Below are 14,201 nucleotides of genomic sequence, written 5' to 3'. Positions count from 1 at the left end.
AGCGTTGTGCAGCTTCTCCACTCCTGTGCCCAGATTGGTCTAGGGGTGGGGGAGCGTGCAAAGCCTCCTCCCGCCGTACTCCCACCCTGCGAGGCCCATGCGGCACTTCAAAGTGCTACACGCTCCTCACAGGGTGGGAGGAGGTTCGTGCGCTTCCCCCACCCCCAGGCCAGTCAGGTCCTGGGGGTGGGGGAGCTGAGCGAAGCTTCCTTTGCTCTGCCTCCGCCTTGTGTGAGTGCCACATGCTCCTCGCAGGCTGGGGGGGGGGAGGGCGGAGGAAACTAATTGGCCTGGGGCCAGGGGAGCAGCAGGGCCTTCATGGGCCCGGCCCCCGAAGGCCCTTTTGCCCACCCCTGCTGTAAAGTCTACCAAAAGTTCCCACTATTGCAGCTGATCTGTGGATTAGCCACCAGGGGCAGATGACCATTTCATGGGGCCCCCCTTTGCCACAGCACGTGCGCGGGGCTTCTTGAAGCGCGGGGCCCGGGAAGGCCGCCCCGCTCGCTCTGCCCTATATCCGCCCGTTAGCCACTCATGGAAAGTTACCCAAAGCTGCTTTGAAATGCTGTTTGCAAACTTCTTAGTGAGCATTTGCCCAGGTTTCAGGCCTCTGGCAAAACCTTAACACAGATGAAATGCGTTTGAGGATGCAAGTTTTGTTCAACTATTTTATTACCTCTTGAAAAAGTAAAAGCTCCTGTAGTCTGAGCCTGCAGCTGGCCAGTTATTCAGTAGCAGGGTAGTCAAGTGGGATCATCCAAAACAGTACCAAAAGGGCTCAGTTTTAGACAATGGAGCTAGCCAAACAATGGCATGTTTGCTTTTCTAGGGCTGATTAGTTTTGCTATCTGCTGGGCATGGTGCAAGAATGGGAGCTGTTTGAAGGCAGGGGGCCTAGGCAATAAGCAGCATGATTAGTTATTACCATGTTTGTAAAGAGCTGTGTCAATTTACCATGCGATTAGTGTTAATAATTAATGTAGGTTACGGTTGTGCCTGAGATGTTATCCTGGGGGAGGTGGGGAAAGTCAGAGGCTGCAGGATAAGGAGAAGGGAGGGTAGACAACAAAGAAGACCCCAGGGCTCAATTGTCAAGGTTTCAGATGAGGCATTGCAGCCTACTAGGCTCTGGTTGTGTGCTGGGAAGAAGTGCTGACCAGGTAGGATTCCCAAAAAGCAGGACCTATTCAGGCTGCAGAGTTGACACAGAGTCCTGCATATGGAGGCATATATTTGTCTGCATGTTTTATTTTTATTCTAAAAGTGTCACAGAGAATGCAGAATTTGGTTTCATGCAGTGTATTTTGTAGGTAGCCTTTTGCCCTGTCATCTGGTCTGCTGCATGCATGCAACTCTCAGTAAGAAAGGAATATAAACAATGAGATCGAAAGAAGGTCTGATGCCTGCTGAGATGGGTACATATTCTGCTTCACAAGTTTTCTGGACTTGTGTTTTATATTTTTGAGAGCGATCACAAGATTTAACATGAAAACTAGGTTCTTATTATGCAGAATATCCCACTGCTCTCCTAGATACAGATTGGCCCTCTTTGGCCTAGCATCACTGGGACCCGAGTGGTTCCAAACAAGAGAATCTGCCCAGACCAAGGGAAATCTCCTGCCACCAGCTCCCAAGCCCTTCATCCACTGCTGGCAGGCTGCCCCAGCAGGCAACCCTGCCTCGCCCTCCCCAGCCAACCTGGCTGGGCTGCTTGCCCAGCTACTGCTGGCTCCCTGGGTCGCACAGGCTCCGGCTCCTGCTGCAGGGCTCCATTCCTGGGCAACTGGGAGCAGCCCCAGCCCTGGCCCTGCGAAGCCAGGGAAAGCCGTGCTCTGGCTCGGCGCCACACAGCCCCAGCCCAGCCATGCACAATTGGGGGAGGTCACAAGGCACTGTGACCCCAAGCAGCCTCATTCCATCCCTGCACAGCTGGGGGAAGCCATGAGGCACCGACCCTGTCCCTGCGCTCCTGGGGGCTGCTGGAGGTCTTTGGCCCCGGTCCCACACTGGCCCCAACTGGGCTGCTGACTCTGATGTCCTGTCCAGCTGGCCCTCCTGCCCTTAGGCTCCTGGACTCTGCTTCAGGAGCATCTGTGGTCTGGATGTTGCTGGACCAGAGAATCCCAGGAAGTACAACCTTTTTTTTTTTTTTTGGGGGGTAGATGCTGCTTTGTAGAGAAATGCAGGAAAATGTGAAACAAGCAGGAAAAAAAAATCCATAGATGCTTTTTCATTTCCAGTTTGGTTTCAAGACTTGTCAATAGATCAGGTACCATAACTTCCATGCCACATACTCTTGACTGTACTGCATTGGCATATTACTGTTTTGGGGTTTTTTGGTATGATTTAAGCAGGGTCTGAATCAATGCTTCCATTACAGCCCGCTGGAATGGGAAAGAAATCCTGGGTGTGATTTTGTAAATATAGTTTGCTCCTGCTTCGCTTAGATCTGTTAGATATTCGGCTGTTACAATGGTGTTTTGCTCATTGTAATCAGCTTGGCTGGTGTTGGGTCACAAATTGTGTTAACACTAATTGCAATGTCTTTAATTATTAGGGGAATACAAAAAAGAAATTCTGTGTTTAACCTGGCACAAATTCTCAGTTTAAAGAATGAAACTTTGGGTATGTGAAACGTTAAGTACAGTTCACTTAGCTTGCTTAGGCCTGCTAGATATTCAATTGTTACAATGGTGTTTTGCCCATTGTAATCAGTTTGGCTGTTGTGGGGTCAGTAATGATGTTAACACTAAATGCAGGAATTGTGAGATATGATCTCCAGTGCTTGCGGTTATTGTGGAAATGCAGAAAAGTAAGACCGTGTTTAACTCAGTTCAAAAGGAGAGACCCGGTCAGTGTAAATACACTTGGATGGACAGAGGCTCCACTACCAGAGTGCTGTGAGATTAATCTGGAGAGGGAGAACTCTGAATCAGCAGGCTGTATGCCCTCCCGGTGTAAACTGTAAGACTGGTTCAACCTCTTTCTCCCCACAGTTTCAATTATAGAGCTAAAGAAATTCTCCATGAGGAATCTCTTTTAGTATTTAAATTTACTCCAGTGGATGCTGGAATCTCTTGTGTGCTTTGGTGTAGGACAGGGGACGGCAGTGGTGTGCCGAGATTTAACTTATTCATTTGTAGGTTCAGGTCCGAGTGCCGGTGATACTTCTGAAAGTCAGTAATAATCCTACTTACAGCAGCGTCATTAATAAAGCATTTAGTGTGATCCTTGACCTTGCTTTGCCTAGCTGAGTTCTCCAATCTCAGGCTCATAGTTTGATACTTTAAGCAGCACACAAGCCTCTGAGTGTTCAGTCAGAGACCCCAAATAAACTGTCCCCTGCTTCCACCTCACCACACAGATGCCAGTACCCATTGCTGGGGGTAGGCAATCCCTATTCTCCCTCCAGCCACTGGGAAGAGAGAGCCTGCAGCCTCACCAGCCCGAGTCCCTTCTCCCTCCCTTGTCGTGCCAGCCAAGACCCCTTCTCCTTTCCCCCCCACCAGCACAGGCTCTGCTTCTCCCTCCTCCCCCTGCTGGGCCAGCGCAGACGCCTTCTCCCCCATCAGCCTGGAATCCCTTCTTCCTCCTCCTGCCACGCCAGCCTAGGCCGCCCTTCTCCCTCCTCCCCCGGCTGTGCCAGCCCAGCCCACTTCTCGCCACTCCTCACCCCCTGCCAGGCAGCCCCGGCCCTTCTCCCTCCCCACCCCACCAGCCCAGACCACTTGTCCCTCCCCCTCCCCTGCGAGCCAGGTCACTTCTCCCTTCCCACCCCGCATGCTAGCCCAGGCCCTTTCTCTCCCCCGCATTCCGCCTCCTGGCCATGGCGTGCACCAGGCCCAGCTCTAACCCTGGTGGCCGGGGAGGCACAGGTAGCGCTGTGTGGGTACTCTGGGGCACTGTAGCCTGACAAGGTGGGGAAAGCAGCAGTGCGGGGGGGGGGGGGAAGGGACGAGAGGATGCTGTCCCCTCCCCCGTGCAGTCCTGCCTGCGCAGCTCACTGCCCCAGCCCTTTCCACAGAGCCCAGGGCTGCGCACCCACCTGATGGGAGCGGAAGGGAAGGGAGCAGACAGGTCAGTGCAGCGGCTCCCCCGGGAGGCTTGGGAGTGCTCTGGCAGCTGCGGTAAGTGCAGCCTCTGGGGTGGGGGTGGTTGGGTACCACGCTCCAGCTCCCCAAGATCCTGGTGGCGAGGGAGCCCCCAAGAGTCTGCTGCTGTCACGTAAGTCCAGCTGGGAGTCCTGCTCCTAGCTCCAGTCCCCAGGCTACTGTCAGGAACACGGTACCCTCCCTTCTACCCTGGGCTGTCACAGCCGCAATGTGGGGTCTGCTGGCGACTGTGCCATGTTTCTTGGCGTTGAAAGCCCTGGGGAGTAGGGGGTGGAAGAAGGGGAGCAGGGGCTTGGTTTAAAATAGCAATTCCAAGTGTTGAGGGGAAGCAGTGAGGTCAGGCTCCAGCTCGGAAAGGGGGGAGGAGGGAGAAAGGGAGGAGGCAGGCAGGACACAGAGTGACGTGATGATGTCACTGTCGTCCCACAGGATTTTTTTTTTAATATATAGAGAGATTAAAGCCGCTCAGCTCTAATACTAACATGTTTTGGCATCTTCTGACAAGTCATCTAAGGGACACTGGTTAGGCTTAAAATTGCAATACATATTCTTGTAATAAACTCTGCAGAAAGAGAGAAAGAGAGAAGCCACATGAGGTGAATCAGCTCCCCTAAGCATGGCTCTCTTCTTCCACACCTTCTCGTTCTGAATTGCAAGTAGCTGTGCAAGGTGACTCCCCACCACGCTCTGCGACTGCTCCAGACTTCCTTGTTGTATAACTTCCTGTATCAAGTTCTGAGGACCTATCTTTGCTGAATCAAAGGTGGAGTTAGCTCAAATGGTTCTTTCAGACAGCTATTGTTGAATTCAGTGCTGCAGGCACAAATGTCCCAGGGGTTTCTATAGCAATTGATCATGTATGAGGCTTGCAGCCCTCAAGCCTACAAAAGGCAGGGAAAGGATCATAATTAAGGCGATGATTTAATCGGGTACTTAGTAAAAGTCACAGCCAGGTAATGGGCAAGAAACCAAGCAATCACTGCCCATGACTTGTACCATAAATACCCAGATAGAATCTTGGGGAGGAGAGCTCAGGGGGCCCACAGCACCATCTGCAGGGGAAGCCCTGGGAGGCCTGCTGTTGCTCCAGCCAGTCAGTACTGGGGTTGGGGGGAAGAGGGGGAGGGAGAGAAGCTGGGCAATCTTTACCAGTCTTGGTGCCCTATGCAGCCCGAGCACCTGCACGACCCATGGGGGAGAGGGAGCCACTCCACAGGAAAGGGCTGTCCTCAAGGGGTGCAGGACCATGCAAGCAGCAGTTGTGGGAGGGGCATGCCTAGAGCTGGGGGAGGGGGGGCAGACAGGAGCAGGGCAGAGAGGCTCAAGAAGGAGCAGGTGGTAGGCGCAGGTGCCAGGCAGCGAGTGGTGAGTTGCAGGCCAGAGGTGGAGCAGTGGGCACCTACGCAGCCAGCTGGAGACAAGTGTCATTTTCCCCTTCTGCTTGAAGAGGAAACAGCTGGTGAGTAGTGGCTGTGGGCAGCCCATGGTGGGGGCAGCCAGGGGATGGGCTGGCTGCTAGAACTGGAATCGCATACACGGCTGCCTAGAGTACTACAAAATTTGGGGCAATGATGCTGCAGATTTTGTGGTGCTCTATGCAACTACATATTCTGCATATGTCTTTGGATGGCCTGGGAGGGAAATCCTGCTGCCACTCCAGCCACCAGTGGAGGGGACCGGGAGGAAGTCCTGAAGGGCCAGCTGCTACTCTGACTTCCCTGGGACCGCTGCTTGGAGCCACTGAGCTCCGGCTGCTCCTGCCAACCTTGGGGCCAGCTGTATTGGCTGCTGCTCAGGCATTCCCTAGGTCCAAATGCCCAGAGTCACAATAGCAGTGACTGGTGCAGCTGGCCCTGGGCCATTCCCACAGTCACTGGTGCAACTGCTCCAAGCTGCTTGGGCAGCGCTAGAGTTAGCGACACTGGCCATTGCAGAAGTAAGAGAGATCACAGGAAATAATGGAATCCATGACTTCTGCAACCTTCATGACAGACATGGAGTCCTATTCATAATATAAAGTATGAACTAGTCAAATTAATAACTGCTTCCAAAGTCATTTCCTTTCTCTTCAGGACATCTGCATGTGAGCAGTTTGGCATGATAAAAAACAGAGAGCAAGTCTTGTGTCACCCAGACTGAGGATGAACAAGGATGTGACAAGAGGCATTGTCAGGAGCAGTTATTAATACTGTAATAAATGTGGAGCTACCTAGGAACAGCTGCTGTCACTGTGCTGCACATCAACCACTGAAACCTTCATCATGGTAGCACAGATAGAACTCAGTGTCTTCTATTGGAAAAGCACAGGCCTCTAACTTCTGAAGTTAAGCAGAATCACCATTAGCTAATAGTAGAGCCTATGATGGGAAGACTTTTGAGGTAAGGCAATAGTGACAGTTTGCACACTTCTAGTTCATGAAACACTATGTAGTGATCTGCCAAGTTTGAATTTATTTTGAATGTTTGAATGTTAACTAAATACATTTTTTTCTGAGCATGATGCACAATATCAAACCAGAACTAAAATATTATTTTGACAGCTTGTCCTGGTACTGATTTTCACCCAGATTCTGCAGATCAAACTCCATTATTTTTCTGTAAGAATGGTCATAATTTAATTTCATTACATCAGCTGAGGATCTGGCTGTTGATTTTATTTCAGTGCTCTTGTTTTACATCCTTGTTGAGAAGGAAGTCTGGCCTGATAGCTTCATGACAGTAAAATGCACTGATTAGCAAGGCTCTTGCTGTACCTAGGTATGGGCTAGATGGATTATTTGAACAAATCTGAGCTTCCTCTAAGAAAAAGGCATAGGTGATAAAAGTACATTTATCTGAAAGCCCACAGTAAATTATGAAAAAATAGATTAAATGGCATAAAAAATATTGCACTGAGTTCCCACTATGAATCTTTCCCTGTCTTATTTTTGGTTTAGTCTTAGATTCAGTGTGTTAAGAAATGGGAACAAAACCCAGTGGTGAAAATTTGAGATCAACTCCTCCTTTAAAGGTTTGAATGAATAAGCCCTAGGACAAAAACTGTCAGTGGGTCTAGCTTATAGTGCCTTCATGTGGGAGAGGCGGGGAAGGGCTGTTCCTTCTCTCCTCTCCCCCACAGCTAGATGCTGTGGGTCACTGACAGAAAAACCACGGGATTCGTGACTGGTCTCCCCCCACTCCGCCCTCCTATCCCAGACCTGATCCCGCTCTCCTCTGCCCAAAACCACTGGCATTTCCTCTGAGCTCACTCGATACATGACGCGGCCCCTTTTCCCCTCGGAAGAGGAAGCTTCGGAGCTAAGTAACGGTTGGGGGAGAAGGGCTGGACTGAGGAAGCACAAGAGCAGGGGCGAGGGGGCGGCTGAGTGCGTGTCCCGGGATAGGAGGCAGGCGGGAAGGCGGCTGGCTGCGTGTCCGGTGATAGACGGCAGGCGGGGGAAGGCGGCTGGCTGGGCGCACCCCAGGGGCTGGAGCAGGACCCAGAGAAGGAGGCGGCTGACTGGCTGTCCCGGGACTGGAGCAGGGAGCGGGGGAAGAGCCCGCTCGGTGGGAGGAGCTGGCGATCCGGGAGCGGCAGGGGTAGTGGGGCGAGCGCAGCCGGCAGGGGGCTGCCTGTCCCGCCTCCGGAGCTGGGGGAGATTGGCGAGTGGGGGGACGGGCGCCCTCTACCTGCGGGGCCCGCAGGGCGCTGCAGCCGGAACCATGGGCTGAGGCCGCGCCGCACCATGACCGTCTACACCCTGAACCTGCGCGTCTTCTGGCCGCTGGTGACTTGCCTGTGCACGGCCCTCGTCTGCCTCTACCAGGCCGTGCGGAGCAGGGCGGGCGCCCCGGACTCGGACAGCGCCTCGGACTCGGGCTCCGCGCCGCTGCTCAAGGGCTCCGCGCTGCTGCTGCTGCTGGGCTTCCTGCTGCTCCGCTACTGCGCCTCCCGCAGCGGCGCCGGAGAGTGCGGCCCGCGGCCCCGAGCCGCTTGCGGCCCGGAGGCGCCGCCCAGCAGCGCCACTCGCCGGGGCCTGCTGGAGACCTTCTACGAGCAGCAGCTGCGCCTCTCCCCCCACGTGCTGGGCCACAGCAAAGCGCACGTGAGCCGCATCGTGGGCGAGCTGGTGCGGGCGGCCAAGGTGCAGGGGCTGCAGCCGGGGGCCCTGACCCTCACCTTGCGCGGGGACTTCGTGCAGATCGGCAGCGCCTACGAGCAGCACAAGATCCGCAGCCCGGACTGCTTCGACATCCTGGTGCCGCTGAGGCTGCCGCCGCGCATGGAGCTGGAGCCCCGCTGCCTGGGCGCCGAGGAGCCCGGGCTGGCCCCGGAGCTGCGCAGTGTCTTCACCTGCGCCCTGAAGGCCCCACGGGGGGCCGGCTGGCCCCGGGGCTACCGGCCCTTCAGCGAGGGCTTCTGCGTGGAGATGCAGGGCGGGCGCTACCTGTCCTCAGCCCTGGTGCTGCGCTGGTTCCAGGGTCACCTGCAGCGGTGCCTGGGCGCCGTGCGCTACCGGCTGCAGGAGCGCTGCCGCATCAGCCTGGCCGCCTGCCCGGGCCGCCAGCTCACCCTGCACATCCTGCCCCGCTCCGACTACGTCTGCTGCCACATCTCCATGGCCGTGCGCCTCATCCCAGCCATCCCCCTGGGGGACTCGCTCTATCTCATCGCCCTCCCGCTCGGCGCCCGGCGCGCCCAGCCCGGCGCCGCCTGCCCCCCGCAGGCCCTTTGGGAGCTCAACGTTTCTAAGCAGGAGCAGCGGTTGCTGGGCTGGCTCAAGGAGCAGACCCCGGCCAACTCCTGCCACCTCAAGTGCCTGCAAATCCTCAAGGGGCTGCGGGACCTGAGCGGCCGAGGCTTGGAGCCGCCCTTCGGCGCCCAGTGGAGCCGCGTCCTCTCCTCCTATATCCTCAAGACGGCGCTTTTCTCCCTGCTGCTGCGGGGCCCCTGGCACGCCTGGGAGGAGCAGTTCCTGGTGGAGCGGCTGGAGGACCTGGTGCTGTACCTCAGGGACTGCCTGCAGAAGCAGGTGCTGATGCATTTCTTCTTGGGCAACTCCAGCCTGCCCGAGGCCGTGCCCCTGCCGAAGCTCCTGAAGGAAGCGGCTCCCGTCAATCTGCTGGCTGCCTTTGACGCGCCTACTCTAGACTTGGCCGCCTTCCAGCTGCTGAACACCTGGAACCAGGCTCCTCGGATCATCCGAATGTACAGTAATCCCCGGTACTTGAGGAAGAGTCCTGCGTTGTGTAAACACCTCACCGACACCGGCCAAGAGCCCCAAAGCAACTGAGCCATCACCTAGGGGCCTCTGGCAGTGCCTTTGAGGCATGTATTGGAAGGCCAAAGTACATACCTGTGCAGCTAGTAAACTGCCTGAGGTTCCTAAGAGAGAGAGAGCTACCTGCCTAATATCATTAGCTGTGGTTCTGTGTTTGTTTCCGAGTCCAGGTAATCGGGGAAATCCAAAGTTCAAAACTTTAAGAAATACTGAAGTTTTAAGATCTTAATAGCTTTGTTGTGATGGTTATTCATGAAGAAGTTTTGAAACTTCCAGGAAAGTGCCTTAATTAGAAAACATTACAAATTACCACTTATAAACCTAATTTTAATATCAGAGAGGGGTTCTTAATGATGAATTTGGAGTGTCATCCTTAAAGTTTAAAAGTGACCCTGTCCAGTGCCTTCTTTTAATGCAAAAGATAATCGGGATCAAAGATAAATAGCATTCAGGAAAAAACAAGTCAGTTAAGGTACTTTTTTGAGGTGGAGGAGGAGCCAGTGTGTTTCTTGCTCCTAAACACAGGTTGAAATATTTATTCAGTGAGGTATTCAGTGATTGTCCTTGTGATTTAATATACTGTGCTAAATGTAGAATAATATGCAAATTAATATAAATTAAATTATGAGGCATGAAATTAAAACATATTTGACAAAAGTATGAAGAATCTATTTGTACATTTGTGTTAAAATGAAGGTCACTCTGAAAGATTAAAATATAATTATGCAGCTCATAGATGAAAGAAGAACAATAGCACTTTATTTCCATAAAGGCCTTTATTTTCTGGTAATTGGCTGCACTATTTAGTTTGAATATAGAAGAGGCATTAATATTTTCTATTAAAAATGGATAGTTGTGTAAATCTTCAATAAGCATTCTATCTTAGTTGTTAGATCTGAAGCATTTGTTTAAGGTTGTCATACCTTAACTACCAGACCTCCCCCACATTTTGTTTGCTAGAGCTAAAATAACTCCAACATATGGTGGTATAAACTAGCTGGTGCACTCATATGTTCTTCATTGATAGATCAGTAAGGCTCTTTAGGGATCAGCTAACCAAACTCTTGAACTGTAGCAGCATTATGGTCTGCAGCAGATTTGGAGATAGCAGAAGTGAGGGGCGGTAATTGTAATGCAGCAAATATTTTTTTGTAAAAATTATTTGAGTGCCTTAAAGTTCCCAAGTTTTGGGAACAAGTTATGGTACAATAAAGGACTTTGGTGTCCCTTTAATGTAAGTACTAGCCAGATATTTCCACGTGTGGATCGGTTGAGAATACCTCATACAACAAGTTCTCAATCTGTAATGAGCACTTACTGTCTTTGAACAGTATACATTAATAGTTTCGTTTTGGATTTTAGCTGAGAAAATGCATTTGACCTTATGGGCCATAGTTGCATTAAATTAGTGTGTAGAAAAGGATCAGAACACTTCTATATGCTTTTTAAAAGTGTACTTTGTTTCCAATATAAATAGTAATACAAAATATGTTTCCACAGATTCTGAGATCACATCCTTGAACATAGAATGTATTAAGGCATCAAGCCTATAATTGATTTTTTTCATATGCATAAGGTTAAGCACAGGCCTGTTTGTAGAATTGAGTCCTATGTAGACAATCTGCTGTGCTTAATTTTAAATTAATCTGGAACAGCTGGAGATGTTTGGAATAATGTAAAACTGTTAACATTTCGGAATATTGCTCCAGATATGTTATGCTGGTGTTCTCTATCTGTAGTTGTACATGATAGAAAATAGCAAACTTTTAAAAACAGCCACAGAGCTTCATAAAGTCTAGTTTAGTAAACTAAAAACTTCTCCAGTTATAAATGCATGTTTTCATTGTATTTGGTTTTTAAACTGCTTTCACGGTCTTATTTTCAGGTAATTTACAACCTACTGTCATTTTCTCAAGTTGGGTTATTTTTATATGGAGCGTTGGTTTTCTCTTTGGGCAAATACAAAGCTGTCTATGTGTAATGTTGAGGACTGTGCTAACCATGTGGATCTAAGTGAGCTACCTTAGTGCATGTTTGTAGGCCAAAATGTTTACTGTTTTGCAGACTTGTGTCACTTGATATAGGATTGCCAGCAGTCCAGACCTAGGCACACATGCAAGGAGTGTTAGCCTGCAGTCCTTGAGTCAGTAGAATTTTGCCTGAGGGAGGTGTAGAGAATCAGGCCCAGGATATTGTGGTTGCCTGGAGCAGTTAATACACATGCAGGTCAACAGTTAATTCTGGCAATATGGTGACCTTAGTGCACTGTTTGTTTTCAACAGTGTGTAACACTTTTGTTTTCAAGTGGGACTATGTATATTTTGGTTTGTGTTCCATACAGGCTTATTTAATACATGGAAACCTATTTGATTTAATGCAGCTTTTTTGTTGCTGTTAAACTCTGATACTACAAAAAGAAAATTACAAAAAGAATTGAGATTTTGGGGGATATAAGTAGGTTGAAAAAGAAACTTGGGGCAAGGACAAATGAGGAAAAGAAACACTTGATAAAAGAACAGTGCAAGTAATCCAAAGGACACAGAGGCAGATGAAAGAAACCTGTAGAAGAGGCATGAAAGATTTGGGTTGAGGTAGAGGGAAAGTGATTTAACCATGTTAAGCCATGCTTCCAAAATGTATATAAAATAAAGATAGATTTTAGGGGTGGGGCTTCCACCCCTATGTTGCAGTCATCTGCAAAACTCCCATTGATTTAAGGTTACTAACAATTTCAAATCAAGCTGATCTTTAATGGGAGCTTTTGCTACCTAAGGCTTATGTGAGCTGATATTCTTGGTGAGATGAGCAAACCAAAGCACTGACCCTACAAATACTTACGCACCTGTTTTTACTTCAATCACATAAGTAGTTCTGTTGAAGCCAATGGAACTATTTACGTGAGTAAATTTAAGTTTACACTCAGCTGATGCAGGAAATCTCTCCACTGAACAGCTGCTCTGGTTTAGGGACTTGAATGGGTAACCAGTAAGTATTACTATTACTGGTAACCGCTTATCTTGCAACTCCATGGGCTAGAGTGGGCAATTATTTTTGACTGGGGACCACTTCAGAAATTTTTGAAGTAGCCCCAGGCTGCCCCGGAAGGGGCGGGGCCTTAGGAGGAGCGGGGTGAAGACACTTCTGTCCTTCTCCACTCATAGACCCTGATTTGGCCTATGAGAGGGGGAGTGCATGAAGTCTTTGCCCCCACACAGTCAGAGAGAACCACCAGCTGTTCTGAACAGCTGGTTGTTCCCTCTAAGTGCCAGTGCCCCTGGCGATGGGAGGAGACTTTGGGTGCTCCTGTCCCTGCCCCCAGGTCAATCAGGGCTTGGGAATGGGGAAAGCATGTGAAGTCTGCCCCCGCCCTACAGTGGAGCTCTGGGCTTAGTCACCTGCCAGCTGAGCAGCAGCTGGCAATTGACTCTTAAGTACCCAGCCCCATGGAGGGTGGGAGGAGACTTCACGCATTTATCCCCGCCCCCAGGCCCTGATTGGCCGGGGGTGGGGGAGCAACAGGCCCTCCCTAGGCCAGATCAATCCACTTAGTGGGCCGGATCTAGCCCATGGAAGCCCTTTTGCTTACCCCTGGGCTAGGGGCAGCTTCCGCAGGGCTAGGCCTCCTGCCTGTAGGATCCCACTTAATTGGTTAACTGGTTAAAAGTGATGTTTAACTGGTTAATTGATTAAACAGGATTTTACATCCCTGCTCTAGTCTGTGCATTTATAGTATTGACCGGTATTTCCTGTATCTCCTATAATGCCTACATCCATAGGTATGCATATTATGTTTGATTAAACTGACAATTGAAAATTGAGTTTGTTAGAATATTAACAGTCTATGCCAAATGAAATATGGTTGTGTGACTATTAATTTCTGGTGCTATCTTTAGGGTCTTACCTGCAAATATGCACATGAAGTATTTGACCCACATGAGTAATTTCCCTAAAGGGAGAGCTCACATGAGTAAAGTTCCATGCATGTATTTGCAGGATTGGGGCCTTACTTGTTACAATGTAATGTAGATTGAACATTATAGTTTAATTTAAAAATAAACATGTTTCTTAGACACTACTGTGTATTTTAACTACATAGCAATTTTAAGGTCTTAGTATAACCAAGGCTGTCATTCTTTTGAGAAAAGCAATGTCTAAAAGGGAATAAATTGAGATATGCATATGAATTTTTGCTACTGCATATTTATTGCCCCCATGTTCTAAAAATTAGTGTTAATTGTTAAGTTAGCATCATTTGTAAAATAAGATGTTGATTAAATGACTTTAAAGCATTCCTCTTTTCACTTTTGGATTTTCTGGCAAAACAATCCAAACTAAGTGTCTGTTTGACATGGATGTTCATGGTACAGTTATTTTTGCTGGTTAATAATCAGACCAAAGATTTAACTAAGTGTTGTTCAGCTGCTATTGTTTTAAAGTGTTTATGTGCTTAAAATGTCAGCCTGTTTGAAACAAATGTTCATAAACTCTTCTATTTAATATCCAAATACATGTGCACTTTTATTGTTTCAGCAAAAAGTTGGAGTTTTTGTTACTCATTTTTAATATTTCACTATATATTAATAAACAGCTGTTTTTGAAACCTGTGCTTAAGTGGCTTAATAGTGATTCTGTGGCCAAGATAACTCCTTTAACAAGTATAAATTACTCAAATATTAGAGAACCCAATACTGTATTATATAAAGGTGAAATCCTGGTAATTGCTGGAGGTTCCTCTGCATGCAAGAAGACCTGTCCTGATGGCACATTCCTTAGGTCTATGAATACGGATACTGTGGAAGGACCAGATGAGAGGGTGAAGCTTGACCAA

At 49.4% G+C, this 14,201-nt stretch overlaps 1 protein-coding gene across 1 annotated transcript; it reads left to right on the top strand.

The window, feature by feature from the left end:
- The first annotated feature begins 7,152 nt into the window (after window positions 1-7,152).
- On the top strand, window positions 7,153-13,979 carry ITPRIPL2 (ITPRIP like 2). The gene has a single exon (XM_006123160.5). It carries the CDS (start codon window positions 7,838-7,840, stop codon window positions 9,383-9,385), a length of 1,548 nt encoding a protein of 515 aa, XP_006123222.3. The 5' UTR covers window positions 7,153-7,837; the 3' UTR covers window positions 9,386-13,979.
- The last annotated feature ends 222 nt before the right edge of the window (window positions 13,980-14,201 follow it).

The sequence above is a fragment of the Pelodiscus sinensis genome, chromosome 15 (assembly GCF_052426305.1).
Source record: "Pelodiscus sinensis isolate ZL-2025 chromosome 15, ASM5242630v1, whole genome shotgun sequence".
In the NCBI taxonomy this organism is placed as follows: Eukaryota; Metazoa; Chordata; order Testudines; family Trionychidae; genus Pelodiscus; species Pelodiscus sinensis.
This window is presented reverse-complemented; position numbering and strand designations above follow the sequence as displayed.